At 48.5% G+C, this 21540-nt stretch overlaps 1 protein-coding gene across 1 annotated transcript; it reads right to left on the reverse strand.

Moving 5' to 3' along the window:
* Positions 1-1568: 1568 nt before the first annotated feature.
* Positions 1569-19790, reverse strand: CACNG7 (calcium voltage-gated channel auxiliary subunit gamma 7). The gene is made up of 6 exons (XM_082436745.1): positions 19684-19790; positions 17225-17449; positions 16461-16547; positions 15912-16052; positions 3284-3429; positions 1569-2928 (listed from the first exon to the last, which is right to left on the reverse strand). The coding sequence occupies exons 2-6, from the start codon at positions 17418-17420 to the stop codon at positions 2671-2673; spliced, it is 828 nt and encodes a 275-aa protein (XP_082292871.1). The 5' UTR covers positions 17421-17449; positions 19684-19790; the 3' UTR covers positions 1569-2670.
* Between the last annotated feature and the right edge of the window lie 1750 nt (positions 19791-21540).

Here is a 21540-nt window from a genome sequence, read left to right on the forward strand (position 1 = left end):
TGATTGCCCCCAAGAGACTAAATCTAGAAGAGGTGAAGAACCCAAGGGCTAGCACTGTGTTTCCTTTTTAATATAGTTCAAGAATAAGCTTATCTGGGACTTCCCTGCTGGTCCAGCGGTAAAGGATCTGCCTTCCAATGAAGGGGAGGCGGGTTCGATCCTTGGTCAGGGAACTAAAATCTCACATGTCACCGGGCAACTAAGCCCGCGCGCCACAACTGCTGAGCTCGAGCACCTCAACTAGAAAGCCCGCCTGCCGCAAACTACAGAGCCCATGCGCTGTGGAGCCCGCACGCCACCACTAGAGAGAGAAAACCCACCACCACAACTAGAGAGAAGCCCTCTCGCCGCAAGGAAATATACCGCATGCCTCAATGAAGATCCCGCCTGCTGCGACTAAGACCCGATGCAATAAAAAATCAATAAATAAAATAAAATTAAAAGTAATAAATTAAAAAAAATAAGCTTATCAAACATTCAGGCCGTTTTCAATCCCTCAGTGTAGTAGGTGAGATCACAGATCTGAGAGACCACTTTGAGCCTCCATCCCTCACCTGTAAAACGTGTGTGTGCACGCACTGGCTCAGTGTGTGTGATAATTCCTACCTGCAGGGCTGCTGGGAACATCTCCTGAGATCATGGATGGGAGGAAAGTGTGTGGCTCATAGTAGGTGCAATAAATAGTAGCCGTTCTCTCTTCACAGAGTGACCAGGCATTAGGAGAAGCCACTGCTCCCTGGTACAAAAGGGAGGAAGCTCAAGTTTTGGAACCAGCTGAACCTAGTCCCAACTCACAGCTCGGCCAAGTTCCACCTGTGTGACCCTGGGTGAGTCATTTCACCTCTATGGACCTAGCTGCAAAATGAGTCCAATAAACTCAATATGCAGGCTTGGGGAGAAAATTAAATGAAGCAGGTACTTCCCTGGCGGTCCGGTGGTTAGGACTCCGCCTTTCCACTTCAGGGGGCACAGGTTCGATCCCTAGTTGGGGAACTAAGATCCTGCATGCCTGCGCAGCGTAGCCAAGAAAAAAAAAATTTTTTTTTTAAATAAATAAATGAAGCAAGGAAGGTGAGTAATAGTAACTGTTCTCTAAGTGGTCACTGTGATACCAAGAGTTAATTTTTATTGATCCAGACCTGTGTCATTTGCTGTCCTACACGCTTTACATGGACTGAATTATAAAGTGAGGCTGTTAATTACAATGATTAAGCAATTTAACAAACAACCATCTAACCTTATTTTGTACAACTCTAGCCACCGCCTCTCCCCCACCCCGCCAGGGTGGAGACCTGGACCCGTCCTCTGTATCCAATGCCCTCCCCCTGGGCAGGCAGAGACGTGTTTGAAATAAAGTTTATTGAAGTTTCTGTCGGTATTTACATATGATACACGGTAAATAACAGAGCCAGGCCCCCCACCCCACCCCCACTCCCACCCCCAAAGTCCCCCTCCCCCCAGCCTCGTTAAAAATCGCTGCGTAAAGACAGGTTAACTGCTGCGGTCCCCCCTCCCCCCTCCCCCCTAAGATGCAAACTAAAAGCCCCCGTCCCTCCCCTACACCCCTCCCCCCACCCAGGGGGCCTTTCTAATTCCGTGTACAACACTGTGCTACCTCGCCCCTCCTCCCCTAATAAGGGGGTGGGTGAGTTTCTGGTGACCCCCCATCTGTCCAAGGGGGCGGACGGACCCTTGAAAGAGGCCAGAGTTGGGGGTCTGAGATGGGAAGGGGGACTTCAATGAGGGGGAGGGCCAGAAAATGGAAGACTTCGAGGTTTGGGGGGTGTCGACCCCCGCTACTGCCTCTCCCTCCCCCGACGGGGCCTCGAGGGGGAAGAGGCGGGCACAGGCGTGGAAACGGCGTGGAGGAATTCCCTCCACCCTAGGGTCTCCATTCTTGTCGCGTGGTATGTGGGGCTGGATGCACCGACGGGCTTTGGATGAGCGGGTGAAGAGGAGGCCGGGAGACAGAGGAAGGAAAAGAAGCCAAGGTCAGCTGAGAGAGCAAGAAAAGCCGTTAGAGAGAGCCCTCGAAAAGGCAGGTAACCTTCAGAAGGCCGAGAAGCGTCCAGCAGGTGAGAAAGAATGGGGTCTCCCGTGGGTGGGGGAGTGGGGGAGGGGACACCATACCTGCGGCCTCCAGCCCCACCCCGGCCGCACTACACCCGAGGACCACTAAAGTCCGGAGGTGAGACTGGGCCGGGAAAGAGAGAAGTCGAGGCAGAGAGCAGAAGAGGATGCTTGGCATTTCTGGCGGCAGCTGCAACCTACTCTCCTGCCCAGAGCCCCTGCAGCGAGGCGGAAGGCTGGGGGATGGTTCGCGGAGGTGGGCGCGCTCGGCCGCTCGGCCTGAGGAGCGGAGGAACCTGGGAGGCGGTACTAGGCCTGGAGGGGAGTGGCCTAAGGAAAGGGGGCGGGTCATCTAGAAGGAGGTGTCATCTGGAAGTGGAAGGGGCCAATGAAGTGGAGCGGTCAGGAAAGAGGGCGGGGTTATGGAGACGGGGCGGGGCCACTGGGAAGAGGGCGGGGCTAACGCGTGCGCAGCGTCCTCCGGGTTGGGACGAGGAGTCCCGAGGACTTGAGGGGGAGCTGCGTTGTGGGGAGACCCGTGAGGAGTAGGAGGAGGAGGAGGAGGAAGAGGAGGAAGAGGGGCTCCCCGGGGGCGGGGCCTCAGCAGGGAGAGGTGGAGATGTGCAGGTGGTCCGGGTACTTGATGGCTGGAGGGTAGTTCTGCGTCATCTGGATGGATACGTCGCTAGAGATGTCGGAGGGGCTGCGGCCGCGGCGCCACGCCTCGGGCTGCAGAAACTGGCCCGAGTAGTCGGAGCAGTCGCTGAGACGCGGGCGGTAGAAGGCCGGGTGCGGACGGTACATCTCCTCCTCCGCGTAGCGCTTGGTGAACAGGTACACGGACATCACGCCAGCTCCCTATGGCAAGGCAGGGTCAGAGTCGCAGAGGCTGGCCCCGGGCTCCCTCTGACCCCAAAACTCGAGACCCCCAGTCCCTCCTCTCCCAGGACCCAAGATTCCAGGCTTCCAGCTTCCTCCTTTCCCAGAACCCAGGAATTAGGGCCCCAGTCTCCTCCTCCCCAGGATCCCAGGAGTTGGAGCTCCCAGACCCTCCGCCTCCAGGACCCAGGGGTGAGGACCTCAGCCACCACCTCCTTTTAATTCAGAGTCTACACCCACAGCCTCGTCTTCCTCCTGCCCAGGAATCATGCCGTCCCCCCCCCACCCCACCCCCCCATTCAAAACTCTAGAGTCTGGGCCCCACAGACATCACCTCTTTGAGTAGGAAGGATGAAGCTGCGAAGGCAAAAGACCACCCGTAGCGATAGTGGAAATACTGCTCGGAGCTGCTGGGCCTGTTCATGACCTCGTCGTTGATGCTGGAAATGTAAAGAACCAAGCCCACCACCAAGGAGAGGCCTGGGGGAGCAGAGGGGTGCCCTTGGTCCATTAGCAGTGGACCCCTTTCCCCAGCCCCAGGCCCCCTGCATCTCACTGCCATCCTCTCCCCTCTCCCCCCTGCTCTACCCTGGACTAAATTTCATCCTTTGAAGTTCCTTGTGTGCTGGGCCTCGGCTGGGTGCAGGGAGCCCAGAGATAAATCAAAAGCCTCCTCCCCCCTCCCACCCCCATCCCTCATCTGCCATCCAGGAGCTCACAGTGCAATTGGGGCAGGCAAACATGAACACTGATCAACAGTCACATCCATGGTGACATGTACTGTAAAGAAAACAGGAGCACAGAGCTCTGTGGGTCCAGAAGAGGCACCAAACCCACCTGGGGCAAGGGTGGAGGGAGTCAAGGAAAGCTTCCTGGAAGCATGACTTTGTCCAAGTCCTAAAGGATGAGGCCCAGGGAAGAATTAGGGTTTACCATTATACCACTCCAGCCAGGGCAGAGGGAACAGCATGGGCAAAGAGTTGGAGGGGGAACAATGAACTGATCCATCCATGTAGCTAAAACATGGACCACAGCCACAAGAAATGAGGCCAGAGAAGGGGGCAGGGGCATTGCCATGATGAGGCTGGAATGCCAGGCTGAGGAGCTTGGCATCAATGCCGAGGGCGCTAGGGAGCCATGGATGGTCTTAAGCAGAGGAAGGACAAGGCCAGATCGAAGTGTTAGAAGATCCTTTTGGGGCTGATTGGTTCTGGGAAGAGACTGGAAGGGAGAAACTGGATATTGTGATATTCCAGGGGGAGGAGGAAGCTGTATAGATCATGATAGCAACAACAACAACATCAATAACAATAATAATAATAGCAACTGCTTATAAAGGTCTTGCTCTGAGCTAGGCACCATTCTCAGTGTTATATATGCACTAACTCATTCAAACCTCACAACACTTTCAAATTGGTACCATTTTATCTCCATTTACAGCTGAGGAAACAGAGGCACATGGAGAAGGTGGAGAGGAGAGGTCTGATTTGAAAAATTTTAAGAGGCAACTATCACTTCTTCAAGATGAACTTTCTTTTAAACAGTAGCCATGCAGAGCGATAGCATAGCCATACATAGGGTGGCTTAAAGAGGCTATAAAATCCCTCCCCCCAGATAAATCCAAGTAATCCTCATCAGCATCTTCCCCTAGAATCCTACAAATAAACACCTGTGTGCCCATCGCACCCAGAATGAATCTAAATTCCTTCCACTGCCTACAAAAGAGGTTAGCAAACAATGACTGCCCAGGGCTAAATCCAGCCCACCTCCTGTGTTTGTATGGCCTACTAGCTAAGAATGGCTTTTATATAATTAAATGGTTGAAAAAATCAAAAGAAGACTATTTTGTGGCACGTAAAAAGTATATGAATTTCATTTGGCAGTTCCTCAAAGTGTTAAAGATAGAATTACCATATGACCCAGCGATTCCACTCCTAGGTATTTACCCAAGGGAACTGGAAACATATGCTCACACAAAAACTTGTGCATGAATGTTTGCAGCAGCATTATTCATAATAGCCAAAAAGTGGAAACAACCCAAATGTCTATCAACTGAATGGATAAACAAAATGTGGTATAGCCATATAAAGGAATACTATTCAGCCAAAGAAAGGAATGAAGTACACATTTATACTACCACATGGATGAACCTAGAAAATGTGCTAAGCGAAAGAAGCTAGATGCATAAGACCACATATTGTATGGTTCCATTTATATGAAATGTCCAAAACAGGCAAATCCATAGAGATAGAAAGTGGATTAGTGAGTGGTTGCCGGGGAGTGGGGTGGAGGGGGGATTACGATTAGCTGCTAAAGTGAGTGAGGTTTCTTTTTGGGGTGATGAAAATGTGGTAAAATTAGGTAATGGAGATGGTTGCACAACCTTGTGAATATACTAAAACTGCTGAATATATGAACTTTATGTTATGTGAACTATAATATCTCAATTTAAAAAGCATATGAATTTGTAATTCCAGGGTCCATAAATAAACTTTTGTTGGGACACAGACACGCCCATTTGTTTACATTTAGCCTATGGCTGTACCGGCAAAACTGAGTGGTTGCGGCAGAGACTGTATGGCCAGTAAAGCTGAAAATATTTGTTATCTGGCATTTTACAGAAACATGTTCCTGACCCCTGGCCTGCAATGCCTACAAAGTCACCTGCCAAACTCATCTCCAGCCATTTCCCTTGCACCTGCTACTTAGATGGCACTCTTGCTTGAACACAAGCTCATTTCTGCCTCAGGGCCTTTGCTCTCCCTGTTCCCTTGAACTGGAATGCTCTTCCCCCAGATTTCCACATGTCTCTCTCTGTCACTTCATTTATTATTATTTAATTGCAAAATATTAAAATGACCTAGATGCCCTTACATAGAGGATTAATGGAATAAACTACAAAACATCACATAACAGAGTACTGTGCCACTATGAAAGGACAATGAGGACGATCTCTAGGAACAGATACGGAGTTCAGTGATAGTTCCAGACCATATCACTAATTTTTTAAGAAGAGTATACAGAATGCTAGCTTTTCAGCCCAAAAAAGGTACATAAAATACATATATGCATCTGCTTATTTTTACAAAAAGAGACATAGGAGGGGAAACAAACATGAAGTTGATTACTTTAGGTAGGTGAGAACAGGAAGGAAGAGATGGGAAGGAAGTGGCACTCCTCTGAGTATATATTTTTGCATAATTTTGACCTTTGGAACTATGCTAATATTTTATATACTCAAAAGATAAAATCAACAAGGATCTGGGGCTTCCCTGGTGGTGCAGTGGTTGAGAATCTGCCTGCCAATGCAGGGGACACGGGTTCGAGCCCTGGTCCAGGAAGATCCCACATGCCGCAGAGCAACTAAGCCCGTGCGCCACAAATACTGAGCCCGCGCGCCTACAGCCCGTGCTCCGCAACAGGAGAAGCCACCACAATGAGAAGCCTGTGCATCGCAACAAAGAGTAGCCCCCACTTGCTGCAACTAGAGAAAGCCTACGCGCAGCAACGAAGACCCAGTGCAGCCAAGAATAAAATAAATAAATTGATTAAAAAAAAAAAAAAACAAGGACGGGGAAAACAACTAAAATTGAATACAAACAAAAATAAATTAAGCTAATTTATATCAGATGAATAACACAACCACAGGAGGGGGGAAAGTAGTAATCCAAGTAACTTTTGGGCAAAGTACTTTGAATATATATCTCAGTTTAAAGACAAAAAGGTCTGTGAAGAAATCTTGAACCGTATTTAGTAGATTTTTATTGGGAGTGGTGTAGGGGTAGCAGTACTTAAGTTATTCTGTGTGAATAGTAGGGCTGAGCAAATGTGCCAATATACTGATGTTTTGGGGAGGTGGAGATCTCATTCTGAAAGAAGGAAGATACAAATCAGAATGGGGTAAGTCAAGAAAGACCCTTGTGGTGTCAGTACAAACTCCTGTTTTACAAATATATGTAATTTCCCAGCTCGTATCCTGAAATATCCTAGGAGCAGTGACACCCCAGCAGCAATGAGCACATCTAGCACCCAGATTTTGGTCTCTACAATCACCCCCACTACATCAGGAGCTAGGAAGAAACAGCTCATTTGAAGCCTGAGGCAGGAGCAGTAAAAGTGTACTGGTACCACAAAATAAGGAAGTACTCAAAAAAAAAATGTTGGAGACATGTCAAAACAGGACACAGGAACTCATTTGAAGGAGGTTCCTGAGAGCCCAACTGGGGACAATCTGAACATCAAAATGAATACGAAAAGTAATGGCATTAAATACACTGAATTTTTAAAAAAATGTGCATCCATACTGATATATTCTTTAAGGAAATAAATAATAAAAGAAAAGAGAAAATTTGGGAATTCCTTGGCAGTCCAGTGGTTAAGACTCCACACTTTCACTGCTGAGGGGCCGGGTTCAATCCCTGATCCGGAAGCTAGAATCCCACAAGCCACGTGGCCAAAAAAAAAAAAAAATTCTTTTCAGTGACATCCATGTAGATAGAACAGCAGAGTTAAGAAAACACCATTTTGCAACCCTTGTAGTAATATTAGGATTTAGGCAAGCATCGTCGACAGCGGACATTAAATCACTGTATGACAGAATCTCCTCATGGAATATCTATTAATTACGAAGAGATGTTTGAAAACTTCCTTTATCATAAAGGAACCTGACAGATACCATCTGAACCAAGAAACCAAAGCTAACATCACCAATAATGGGGCAAACGGACACCCCGACCTCCTGATGTGATCGTGAGACTACTTCGTTTATGTAGTGTCCCTGCTGGTAACTTGTGGATCCACTCCTGTGGAAACTGTGGGGTGTTCTACAGAACACTGGCTACATTCTTCAAAAACACATCAACATGAAAGATTTTCTTTTAAAGGTACAGGAACTATATAAAAGATGAAAGGAGGCGAAAGAGACACAGCAAGGAAATACAGAACTGGATCCTGAATCAGGGGGAAAAACTGACTATAAAAGGCAGTGTGGAGACAATTGGTGAGATCTGAATATGAACTGCGTATCAGCTGTAATACTGTATAAGTGTTAAACTTCCTGAATTTGATGATTGTACTGTGGTTAGGAAAGAAAATGCACTTGTGCTTAGGACATAATTGCTGACGTATTTAAGAGTGAAGTGTTTGCAATTTATGTTCAGGTGGTTATATATAATATAATATAATATAAATTATATAATATATACATATATAGATATATACACATAAGGTACACGGAAATACAAATGTGGAAAATGTTATAAATTGGTCCCAGTGAAGAATATATGAGAGTTCCTTGTATAATTCTTGCAACTTTTCTGTATGTTTAAAATTTTTCCAAAGCAACACATTTTGAATAAAATGGACATCCCCAAACAGGACTTTTCCCCCAAGGTACAAAAATGTTACCCTGCAAATGACTTATTCATTGTAAAGAGAAAAATGTACCTTTTCAATGGAGAGCTCTAATGACCACCCCCTTTACCAAGGGTTCAAACTTTGTTCCACTCCTGGTAGGAACAACTTGACATTATTTGCTACCTGAAGTGATGGGCTATAAAGAACATGGCACCACCTCTAAATCTTGCCAAACATATTTAACCAGAATCTAATCAAGTCTCTACCCTGGACATAACTTCCAGGCTACAGAAAATACAAAGAAAGAGGAACAAATCAAATGATGCCACAAGGAAACAGTCAAATAAATGTGGGATGTGGGGTGTTCTACAAGACACCCTGTCCTGCAGATTTCAAAATGACAATGGTATGAGCCAAGCTGTAATACTTAAGCAAGTGACTGATCTTAACATCTCAAAAAGAGACACAACCAGACAGCATTAGGTCTCCTGATGCAATACAGTAGGACATAATGGCACCACCTATCTATGAAGTATTTTATCACCTCCGCCCCCCCAAAAAAATCAAACCTGGATCTGATCTACAGTTTTACAGGAAAACACAGGATGGATGAGCATATTAAATCACAAAAACACAATTAGAAAGATCTAGAGTGTGGGAATTCTATGAGACAAATGACTACATTTCTTCAACAAATAAATGGCAAGGAAAAAAATAGGAGAAGGACTGTTATAGATTAAAAGAGGCTTCAGAGATCTATCAACTAAATGCACAAGTGGAATTTGGATCCTGGTCTGCAAGAAACTAATGGCAAAAAAAAAAGGCATTTATGAGGCAAGTGGGGAAGTTGAACACTAACTAGATATTAATTTATATTAAGCAGCTGTTCTTAATTGTTTGGGCATGACAGTGGCACTGTGGCTAGTTAAATAACAAAGTACTAATTTCTCAGAGATATACTGAAATATTTGTGGATAAAACGATTTAATGTTTGAGACCGACTTTAAAATCATGTAGTGAAGTACAGAAGGGAGGTATGGCAGTATGACTAAAAAAAGATTCACCATATGTTGATAATTGTTGAAACTGAGTGAAGGGTACATGGCAAATTATACTATCCTTTGTATATTTTTATAATGAAATATATTTTAAAAGTCAGTGTTGTAAAAAAATGTAGTATGGGAACTATTCTAGACTAAAAGAGAATTAACTAAATGCTATGCATAAACAGACTGAATCCCGGTTCTGGGGGGAAAGCTATAAAAGGCATTCTTAGAACAACTGGGACAGTTTGAAAATGTAATGAATTATATTATGGAATTATTGTAAAATTCCTAGACTTGATAATGGTATTGTAGTTATGTAGAAAATGTCATTACTCTTAAGAGATGCATATTAAAATGTTTAGAGGTGAACAATCATGATGCCTGCAACTTACTTTCAAACGGTAAAGCCAGAAACAAACAAACAAAAACCAAACTGTGTGTAAAGAGAGAGACAGAATATGGCAAAACTTTAGCAAAATGCAAGTACCTATGTGGATCTAGGTGGAAGAAGTACCAGTGTTCACCGTACTATTCTATAGATTTCAAAGTTTTCATTAAAAATTTGGAGTGATTGAGGTAAGATTAAATAATGATGTTCCCATCAATCTCCTTCCCCTTAACTATTTTATTTATCTTTGTTGCACTTATCACTACCTAACATTATATTTTCTATCTATTGGTAGTCTTTTAGTCATGAATCTCCTCCACTTCCTCGAGGATGTTTGAAACTAGTCTACCTTGTTTCCTACTGCATTCCTAGCATCTGGTGCAAGATCCAGCACATAATAAATACTAGTTGAATGGATGAATATACTTGCCATGCAACTGGAACTTCTAGCTCGTTAGCCGCTTTTCCCTTTTAAATCCACTCTAAATCCCCATTCCTCTGTCTCCTTTAAGAATTAGCCTTTGCTGAACTTCCATAGCACTTTCAACTTCTGGTATTGCATAATTTTCATGTTCAAGAAGAGGGGGCCCATGAAGTGTTACATGGTGAAGGCATCTGCTATAGGTCTTGAAAGATGAACAGGTTTATAGGAAAAGAATACCTAGGGAATTCCCTAGTGGTCCAATGGTTAGGACCAGGTGCTTTCACTGCCAGGGGCCCGGGCTCAATCCCTAGTCGGGGAATTAAGAGCCCACAAGCCATGCGGCATGGCCAAAAATAAATAAAATAAAATAAAATAAAGGCAATGTGTGACTCTAAATGAGATCCTTAAAAAAAAAAAAAAAAGGAAAGAAACAATACCTAAAGATCCTTTAAAAACAAAGAAAGAAAGAAACAATACCTAAATAAGTCCAGAAACCACACTGGCTAGAGTACCCTAGTCAAATGCAGGGGAATCCTCTTGATTCCCAGTCCCCCATCCAAGAAGGATGGTCCATCATCAAGTAATGTCTATTTTACTTCCTGAATCTCTCAAAATCTAAACCCATTTTTGCATCCCCAAGTCCAGCTAAGGCTTATTCCCTAAGCCTGTCCCACTGCCTACAAATCTGTATCCCCCTGTTTTAGATACTGGTTCTTTCTAAAACCCATACCTGCTAACCACTCCTGCCTCACCTCAAGTCCCATGTTTCACATTTCAGTTGTAAATAACAAACATTCTCCATACAGAGAGTCAGGAGCAGGGTTGATGAGAAGGAAACAAATATTTCCAAAGAGAAAGAGCTTTTTGTTGTTGTTTTTCACCCTTGTTGTTGTTTTTAGTAATTGAAAGTTATCTAAAAACAATGTCAAAAGGTAAGTTATTCTTGTCATTCTTTCTCCTTCCTGGTCATTTTATAGTGGCTCTGGTCCTCTAAAAAAAAACGTTCTTTTCCCTTTTTTCTCCTTCTCTCTTTTTCTCTCTCCCTTCCCCCTTCCCTGCTCTGTAATCCAACTCTCTCCCTCCTCCCTCCACTACATCTGCTTCAGAATACTTAGAGCACAGTAGGCAAGAATCACCTACATTCCAAGCTGAATGGGAACAACCTGGCTTTAGAACAAAGAGTTTCAGGACCACGGAGAGCTACACAGCTGGCTACCTCTGTCTTAGCTGCTTTCTAGGGTCTTAACACATGCTGTGAATTCCATCTCTGTACAAGGCACTTTTCTCCCTTCACTTGAAAAACTTCCTCTCGCCCTTTCTGCATCATCAATTTAGATGTCACCTGCTCTTGAAGTTGTGGTCGTTCCCACCCTTCCCACCACCTTATTGTGTCAGCTTAATGCATCTGCACTTTTCCCAGAATGCCCTGAGCTGTCTTTACCATGCATCCCTTCTACAAATATTTCATTGTGGACTTTGTGCCAGCAACTCATCTAGGCTCTGAAGATACAAGCAAGAGCATGTTCCTGCCTTTTGGAGTTTACATTCCAGTAGAAGGAGACAGAAAATGAATAAGATGACAATAGCAATAAGTGCTATAAACAAATATAAAATAGGGAATGTAATGGATAGTATAGTGGGGGCAAAGCAACGTGGGGTACCACTGTCAGAGAAAGAAACTCTGAAGAGGGAAAGTTGGAGTCTTTGAGAATTAGGGGGAAGAGACTTCCAAACATGGAGGGCTCATGAGTGTAAAAGTGAGGTTGAGATGATCATTTTTGAGGAATAGACTGAGGCCAGTGCAGCTGAAGTTACAAGCAATGGAGAGAGTGTTAGTGAGTTAGGTAATGAGGCCAGAGGTCTGAACAGTAGCCAAATCATGGAAGACTTTGTAAGCCAGCACGAGGAGTTGGGATGTATTCTAAGCGCAATGGAAATCCATTAAAGGGATTTAAGTGTTGTGTGACAAGCACTGATGCACATGTAGCTGGGAGCTGTTTTGTAGCTGACTGCCTGTAGACTGCCATGCATTCCAATATACATTAGGTGCAGACAAATACTGTTTGGTTCCACTTATACGAGGTCCCTAGAATAGTCAAATTCATAGAGTCAGAAAGTACACTGGTTGATGCCAGGGGCCAGGCAGGGGTTGGGGAGGGGGAATGGAGAGTTATTGTTTAATGGGGACAGAGTTTCAGTTTAGGAAGGTGAAAAATTTGGGAGATGGATGGTGGTGACAGCTGCACAACAATGTGAATGTACTTAGTGCCACTGAACTGTACAATTAAATATGGTTAAAATAGTATGTTTTATATTATGTGACTTTCACCACAATAAAAAAAAAAAAAGATTCAGTATGTCACCAGCGCCCAGCACAGGGCGTGGCATGTAAGATGTCTCTGTAAATGTTTGATGAGTGAATGAATGAATGAGCAGATGCATAGAGCATGATTGAAGGTCAGGGGTTAATATGAGCCATGCATGGGAAGCATGCCTCTTATGACCTGGAAAAAGAAAATCAATGTCACTCCAGCCTCCTCCCCTTCTCTCACCAACCATATCCAGTCAGTCATCTGGTTCTATTGATTCTTCTGTCAATATCCTTCTCTCTCAAAGCCATCCGGTCACCTTTATCCTTCCACAGCCCCTCCCAGCTCAAACCTTATCTGCTATTGCCTGGACCACTGCATAAACGTCCTCCTCTGTTTGCCCATTTCCAGTCTCTTTCCTTCTAGTGCAAGTCCCTGAGGGATCTCTAAATTCCAGGTGTGACCCTATCCCTTTCCTGCCCCAGCCCTCTCACCACTTTCTCCAAAATTGAATGCCAACTTCACCATTTACCCAACCTCGGGCAACTCTTGTCTCTTTCTAAGTCTCAGTTTCCTCACTGGGAACATGAGGTGGTTGGACTAGATCATTCCATTCCAAGATCTAAGATGTTGTTGGTACTATTTCCATTCTTTCCCCCCCCCCTTTTTTTTTGGCCCCATCACGCAGCATGCAGGATCTTGCTTCCCAGACCAGGGATCGAACCCGTGCCCCCTGCAGTGGAAGTGCAGAGTCTTAACCACTGACCACCAGGGAAGTCCCCCTTTCCTCTCTTTTAATCTCCTTTGTCTTTATGATTTTTAACTGTGGTGGGGCAGCAGAGTGCCAGGGTGAAAGTCTGGGTTGGAATCCTGCTTCCACTATGGAGCAACTTAACTTCTGAGTGCTTCTGTTTCCTCAAGTGGAAAATGGGAATAATAATAGCATCTGCCTTATGAGGGGAAGAAAAAGAAATAACTTAATTTGCACAAAGCACTTAGAACTTCCCCAAACCATGGCACTCAATAAAGTGTTTATTATAACGGTTGTTGTTGCTACTACTGCTATTTATGAATGTATGTGTGTACGTATTTATTTAAAATTACCACGTGTTGAATACTTACAGCTATAGACCAGGCACTGGGTTGGCCCTTCACATCCGTGATCTAGACCAGGGGTCAGAAAACTACTATTTGTCTTGCTGCCTGTCTTTGTATGGTTTGCGAGCTAAGTGTGGTTTTTACACTTTTTTAATGGTGGGGGAAAAAAACAAAAGAAGAATAATATTTCATAACCCATAAAAATTACACTGAATTCAAATTTCAGGGTCCATAAATAGGATGATTGGAACACAGCCAGGCCCACTGCTTCCCCTCTGGTTGCTTTGGCACTCCAACCCTATGACTCACAAAGCCTGAAATATTTACTATTTGGCCCTAAGCAAGAAGTTTGCTGACCCCTGAACAAGACTGGTCCTCTCAACAGCTCCAGAAAGGAAGGCTGTAACTCACACACTGAGTAAGTGGTAGGATTTTAACCCAGGTCTTTCTAGGTTCACAGGAGCACATGCCTTCAGCCACTACACCCTACAACCTTTAAAGCACACAGCTGGATACCTTGGGTGGGGTGCATAGGTCATAGTCTATGAAATGAAGTTCATGAAGTGAAGGTTCAATCCCCCCCATTACTCTATTATTACATCAGAGGCCTGACTTCCAGACCTGACGGCACCATTGATCCTCAGCCTGACCTTGGGAAGTCAGGTCCTGATGCACTGGTCCTGATGCAAATCAGGTCCGTGAGCATGGCTTTTGGGAAGAGAATATCCTCGGTTCTAATGCCAGCGCTGCCATTTACCAGCTATGTCACCTCTTTTGTTTCAACTTCTGTGAACCACGAACAACGGGATTTTCCTTCTAATGTTTCAGGTGGGTTGAATAAACGTTTCCATGCTCCTTACCCTTGCCCCACTTTCTGTCTCTCTAGGCCACTATTTTTCCATCTGACACTCTGGGATGGAGATATTCTACGTGTCTTATTTTAGCTCTGTGTCTGGCTCTACATGCTGTGATTCAAATTTGCACAGAGGTTGCACCCTGGTTTCCCTGGGAAAAGGTCTCGTCAGGTTAGGTTGGAAACACGGGGGAGGTTTAGCCTGGAGAAAGCTGGGTGAGGAACGGGGAGGAGACTGGGGGAGAGGATATTTGAAGATCTATCTTCAATTATTTGCAGAGCCAACTCAAAAGAGGCAGCCGAATGTGGGCCCAAAGGGACAGAATGGAAACGAGACATACAGCGGGGTTTGTTCATAAAATATCAACTGAATTAAAAGGGCCCGAATGGAGTTTAATTAAATCATGTTGAATTAATTCGAATTGAACTGAAGAAATGAGTCAGAATAGATTGGGGTTAGTTGGGCCAGATTGATGGAGTTAAGTGTGTCAGAGCTGAGGTGATCTGGGCTGACCTGAGCTGAGTTGGACCTAATTGGACTGGATTGAGCTGAAATTTGGAGGAGGGTAACACTTCAGAAACAGCTCTACTCTCTCTACTGAGCTCTGCTCTGGAGCTCAGGACACTTGGGTCCCTGGGGAGCCAGCATTACGCTGGTATCTCAGGCAACTCCCTGCACAATTTCAGTCCTCGGTATCCCCATGTTATCAAATGAGTGCTAATAATAACTCCCGGGCAGAGATGTTATGAGAAGGTTATGAGATCACTCATGCAAAAGAACCCTGAATCTCAAAAGAAACAAGAACTATAAACAAACGTTGAACTCTAGCTAATGACACGCATGGTGAAGAATTTAGGGCAAAGTGTACTGATGCCTGCAACTCACTTGGAAATGCATTTTAAAATGATAATAAGACTGATGGATGGGTAGCGAGACAGATGGACAGATACAGGATAAAGCAAGTCCTGTGGTATGGTAATGGTTGACTGTAAGTGGTGGGCACAGGGTTCTTTCGACTTTTCTGGTTGAAAAATGTTCAAGTAAAATGATGCACAGAACATAAAGAGCCTTGTAATCTGTTAATTGCTAAAATATCAGCAGTGGTTAAAAATACAGCCTCTGGAGGCGAAGTGTGTGAGTTTGAATCCCATCTCTGCCTCTCACTGGTTGTATGGCCCTGAGCAAATGACTTCATTTCTCTGAGTGTTTGTTTCCATATCTGTAAAATGGGGCTATTAATAGCATTTACCTCACAGGGTTGTTGTGAGTATCAGAACAGAGCCTGGCACCTGATTAGCACCCAACAGGCATTCGCTGTGATTTGGCGGCTAGCTCCATTTCACAGAGAAGGAAGGTGGGGCTCAGAGAGGTTCTGCAACTCCTCCAGGATTACACAGCAAGGAAGTGGCTTTCCTATTGGAAGAGGAACCCCAGGTTCCTGGAACCTAAAATAGTCCCGCGGCCTGTAAGTCTTTTCCTTGGGCTTACCCGATAGGATGAAGAAGATGCCAGAAACGAAGGCCAGAATGGTTCTCTGTGGGCGGATGTGACCGATGTTGCTGATGACGAAGGCGGTGAACACGAGGAAGAGACTGACCATGGGGAAGGGGGTGGCTGTGCGCACTGTCTCTGGGGGAGGGGTAAGAAGAAAGATGGGGGTGAGGGGGGACTCTCCAGGAGGACACCTCCCCATTCTCCTGACCTCTCCACTTCCACCCCCCACCTCCCCGCCCCGCCCCCGCTCTTTTATGTGGCTCCTCCCCTTTCTGAAACTTCCACTGCTGGCCCCACCCCTTCACACAGGCCACACCTCCTTTGGTTTGACCCCACCCCTTACTTATTGACTCCACCCACTTCCCAGGCCCCACCCCTTCAACCTGGCCCCTCCTCCTTACCCAACCACTCTGCCTGCTTTCAAGTCTCCACTCCTTCCCTCCCACCCCACCCCTTCTCTGGTCCTACCCTTTCTCCCAGGACCCGCCCTGTCACCCTGCCCCCTTGTTGCTTAACTCTCCCCACCCCCCTGCTTCCCCTCACTCAGAATATTCTCCGTGTTTTCCGTCACCAAGTTGATCTCCGGTTCAAGGAAGTATTCTGAGGCCACGCAGCGACCCTTTTCCCGGCCTGAGGGGAAGATAAGAAGGCAGGGCTGGATGAGAGGCTCCTGAGCTCTGGAGAGGCCGTCAGGGGCAGGACGCGCAGCAGAGAGACCCCAGGATGGGAATGTGAGGCTTAATCCAAGGGTCATGGTCTGTACTACTCTTAGGGGGTCGCAGAAGGGGGTGGGCAGGAGTCCGAGAGCTCCTATTGCAAGCTGCCTTAGAGTCCCTTGGATGGAGGACAGGGCTGGAAGACTGAGTCCCAAGTGAGGAGGGGCTATGGGCCAGGACTCCTGGATCCCTAAAGAGGCAAGGTCTGGGGGGTGAGGTGGGACAGGATTCCTAGAAGGAGTGGTCTCTGTCGTAGCTGGGAGGCATAGTTTTTTTTTTTTTTTTTATTCTTCCCATTCAGCTCTGGAACTGTCCAGGAGACAAGTTCTGAACTTAGACTACTGCTTCTAAGGGACCAGGGGCTCCAGGTTACGGGGATTAGGGACCTGGAGATTGTGTGAGCATTAGGGTTCTTAGATCCAGGGAATAAAGGGCTAGAAATTGAATCTCCAGGTAGAAACTTGACTCTCCAGGAGAGAAACAGGATTGATTTCTGGATTTCTGGCACCCATGGGATGGAACTATGGATAAAGACTCTCGGATCCCAAGCAAGGCAGAGACAGTTGACTGGTGGGCAGGTGAGGGCTGTACCTGCGAAGAAGCAGACGCGCCATAGGCCGGCATGCAGCGCCATCTTGACCTCCGTGGTCTGGTTCTGTGGCAACACCGTTCCCTCTTCCATGTACAGCCAGTAGTCCGTGCTGACCGCGATGCCCACCAGCAGCAGGCCACACGCACCGAACACGCTGCTCAGCAGGGTCAGGGCGCGGCTACTGCAGTGACTCATCCTCAGCGGCAGGGGGCGCCCTGCGGGGCCTGAGGGACGGGAAGCTGCAATGAAGGGCTCTGACGGGACCACTTGAGTCCCCACACCCCAGGCAGCCACGTGGGACATCGGACCCAGGCCAGAAACAACAATCCCCAAACTGAACCCTCTCAAATCTGACCTCTGTGTCCTGACCTACGACTCCATCCCTGGATTTGAACCAGTAACTTGTCTAGAAACCCTAACCTAGGCTACCAATCCTGACTCCATGCCCAGACCTGACACCCTGACCCCTTTCTTTTGGACTCTGTCTCTGAATAGCAACCAGAAATCCCCCAAGTGGGTCACTAGCCAAGGACCCTAACCCCATACTCTGGCCTTGACCTCAGACCTCCCATCGAAGTTTAAACCCATGGACTCATATCTTGACCCTTAACATCCAATTCTAATACCAAGCAAGACCTTGACCTTCTAACTCTGATATGGTGTCTTGACCTCAATTTGGTATCCCAGTCTGAGATCTTGGACCACGACCCAGATCCAAGATTCCAGAACCTTAATTCCCCCCTCCCCCCATCCCAAATCCCCGCAGGCCCCTGAACCTGGAATGCTAGAACTCCACCCCATGTTGCTGGATCCCAGAATATTGGGGCCCAGAGACCTGGAGCCAGGATTTTGGCTAGAGACTCCAGAATGTCAAAACCATGATCTGGGAGTCCCCCATGTCAGCACCCTAATCAGAGCACTCCAGTCAAACAAGTGACCCTCCTTCAAACTAGGGATCAGTGCTCTGAACTCTAAAACCCAAATCAGGAAGCCCAGAATCCCCATTCCCCACACCCCCATTACCAGATCCCCAAATTCCCTACCAGAGGCTCTGGACTCCAACTTCCCATACTAGGACTTCCAAATACAGACCCTCTTCAACATCCAACCTGGAACCCAGATCCCCCTAACACTGGACCCTCAAAAAAGAGATCCTCAGTTCAAGGCTGTGGCCTCCAAAACTCCAATCAGAAATCTGGAGATTCCAACTAGGGAGCTCTTAATCCCTTACCCACCACACTCACCCTTTACCAAGAACATTTCCCTAAACCACACAGTCTCATGATTTGGGGGGCTCAAATTGGGATCCCCATCCTATCTCAACCAGAGACCTCAACCTACATGAATACCACAATCTCCATCACCTTTTTAACTACGAAGGTTAAGACCCCTAATCAACACCCCCCCAACAATGCAGCCAAGACGTGAGACCCCACTCTCCTTAACCAGAATTCTCGTAGCCTTGAAACTTGACACCACCCCAATAAGAACCCTGGAGTTTGAGACAATCTTCATCCCGCCTGCCCCCCCCCGCCCCATTGCAGCACCTAGTGCCCCCAGCCCACCCGCCCCGCCCCCAGCCTCCTGGAGGATTCAGGAATCCGAGAGTGGCAGGGCTCCGACCAGCTTTTCCTCCCATCCCCCGTCCCACGGCTCCAGGGCTTGACTGCCAGCTGTCTGCTCCTATTCCAGTCCAATCACCTCGGAAACCAGCACCAAAAACTCTGTCGCCCTGACTGTCTTAGTCCCAGGTAGCTGACCTCAGCTCCCCCCATTGGCTCCTCGGACTCCCAGCTGGGACCTTGCCAACGTCACCCTTCTCACTTCCCCTCTGGAGGTCCCCTCCTTCCTTGCTCGATTCCTCCTCACTCTAAATGGCCCGCCCAGATCTCCTCATTCTCCTCCAGCCTCCAGCCCTTCCTCCTTTGGGACCCCCTCCCCCCTCCCCCCCACCCCCCCAGGCCCGGAGCCTCCTTCTTATCCTTCTTTATCCCAGCCTTTCCTGGATATAGGCTTCTGGATCCCGGGGGTCCCATTCTCCAAGCCCCAAGTCCAAACTCCACCTCCCTTCAGTGTCTTGGGAGACGTACTCCCTCTTTCTGGGGACCCCTTCTCAGACTCACAGCCTGCCTTTACCGGGCCCGGGCCCTCCCCCCTCAGCCAGGACCGCCTCCCTCAAGGACCTGGCCTGCACCCTCCCCGGTGCCCACGGTCTCCAAGACTCGGACATTAAGAGTATAGTTGCCCCACTCTGGGACCCTCAGACCCCGTCCTCCCGGATTCCTTAGGCCCAAATGTCCCTCCATCCCCCATTGCCCCCGAACTCGGGCGTCCGACCGCCAGAATCTCAGCCCCCGGAGCCACTCAGGCCCCTTTTAGCCCCAAGCCCCGGCTCCCAGCCACCTCCAGAGGAACCCCCCGCGCCCACCTCCTTCCAGGACCCTCCCCTCGCGCTCACCTCGCTCAGGGTTGGGCGGACGCTCCGGGCCGCGGGCCCCGCAGCCGCATGACCGGCCCCGCGGCTTCCCCCGGCCGCCGCCGCCGCCGCCACCGGGGTCGCCGGTGCCCGCGCCCCCCGCCCCCGCCCCGGAGCCCGGCGTCCCGGCCCCCTCCCGGCCTCCCACCCCCCACCCCCCGCGCCCGCGGCCTCACTCGGCGGACGACGCCGGGAGCTGGGACTGGCGGCCGCTCATTGGCTACCGCGGAGGAGGGGAGGGGCAGGGAAGGAGGGGGGAAAGGATGCGGGGAGGGAGGGAGACGGGCCTCGAGAATGGGGGAGGCAGGGAGCGAGAGAGAATAGAAACAGAGGTAGAGAGCCCGAGAGGGGCAGGGGCACACAGAGCGGCAGAGAGACAGAGAAGAGAATCCAGAGTCACACCGAGACCTCGAGGCTGTGAAATTCTGAGACTCGCAGGTCTGGAGACTGGAGGAGACACAGAGATGGCCTAAAAGAGACAGAAAGAGAAATGGAGAGGCAGAGATCTGATCTAGGATCCCTCCTCTTCCTCCAGGCTCAGAGATTCTGCAGTCCTGGAAGTGGAGAGGTCACAGACAGAGAGAGACAGGTAGACCGTCAAAGACCTTTGGGCTGAGAAATGCTGAGACCCAGAGACCTTGAGGTAGGGAGAAAGAGAGAGAAAGAGAGAGAGAGAGAGAGAAGAGACCCTGAGAAGAAGAGACAGCAGGGGCAATCCTGGGGTACCCTGATGAAGACTGGGGCTCTGCCCAGGCGTGGGGCGGAGCCTGGGGTCTGGGCGGCTGGAAGAAGCTGGAGGGGGCGTCCCGGCCGGGGTCCCCTGAGCAGCAGGCGGGCGCAGAGCGGAGCCGGGTCCTGCAGCCGCCGCGGAGCCCGGAGCCGGGCCAGCACCCACCCCCCCCGCCGTGATGTCAGCGGGGCCACTCTTAAAGGGGCAGGACGCCCGCCGAGGGTCGGAGCAGGGGCAGGGGGCCGCGGGCACCGGTTGGGGGTACCGCGGCGGTGCTGGGAAAGAGAGGAGAAGCCCCAGCATCCAACTGGACAGAGTCCCGTAAACCCAAGAGCCTGCAGGGACGAAGAGACGCCGGGGTTCCCCGAGGGCGCCTGCGAAGCTTTGAAGCTCAGTCCCCTCCAAATACACCGACGGAGGCACACCATTCCATTGGCCTGTCCCTGTCCAGGGACTACACTTCCCATCAGCCCTGGCGGCGGGGGCCGCACTTGGGGGAAGGGTCCGCCGCAGTGTCTGCTGGGAAGTGTAGTCTATTTGGGCTGCCCTCTCCACGCCCCTCGCTCGCAAGTGGGTCAAGGGAAAGAGGCCCGGAGGGCGCGTCTGCCTGCCCTCTGCCTCAGTCTCTGATTCTTAAGCTCACGAGTTTCTCTGTCTTGGGGGTCTCTCAATAGCAGGCTTGCCTTTCATCCTCCCTCTTAGGACTTCCCAGTCGCTGGGTCTCAGTGTGCCAGTGTGTGAGCCTTATTGCTCTGGGCGAATATGTGCGTGCTTGTCTTTGTGCCCGGGATCTCTACCTGACACGCTCAGTGGTCTATGAGTACACCGCTGCCTCTTCCTGCACGTGTCCACTTTGATCCTCTCTATGGCACTCTGTGTGTAGCTCGCTCGCGCTCGCTCGCTCTCTCTCTCTCTGCTTTCTCCAGGTCTCTGTCCTTTACTCTCATGCTGTGGGCATCATCTCTCACTTGATGGGTCTCTGCGTTTTCCCTCTCTCTCTGCAGACCCCTCCTCAGCCTCTGTCTCTCTCTGTTTGTTTCTATGTTCAGTCGTTGTCCCACCTGCACACCCCCTTCATTCTCCAAGCTTAGAAGAAAACATCCAGACAC

The sequence above is a fragment of the Balaenoptera physalus genome (assembly GCF_965194825.1).
Source record: "Balaenoptera physalus genome assembly, chromosome: 19".
Taxonomy (NCBI): domain Eukaryota; kingdom Metazoa; phylum Chordata; class Mammalia; order Artiodactyla; family Balaenopteridae; genus Balaenoptera; species Balaenoptera physalus.

Bases quoted from the DNA above. Each gene is read 5' to 3' on its own strand.
- CACNG7 (XM_082436745.1), bottom strand. From the start codon at position 17,420: ATGAGTCACTGCAGTAGCCGCGCCCTGACCCTGCTGAGCAGCGTGTTC. The intron at 16,053-16,460 runs GTGAGGGGAAGC...CCCCTCCCCCAG, and splicing joins AAACACGGAGAATATTCTGA to AGACAGTGCGCACAGCCACC. The intron at 2,929-3,283 runs GTGATGTCTGTG...GCCTTGCCATAG, and splicing joins CATCCTTCCTACTCAAAGAG to GGAGCTGGCGTGATGTCCGT.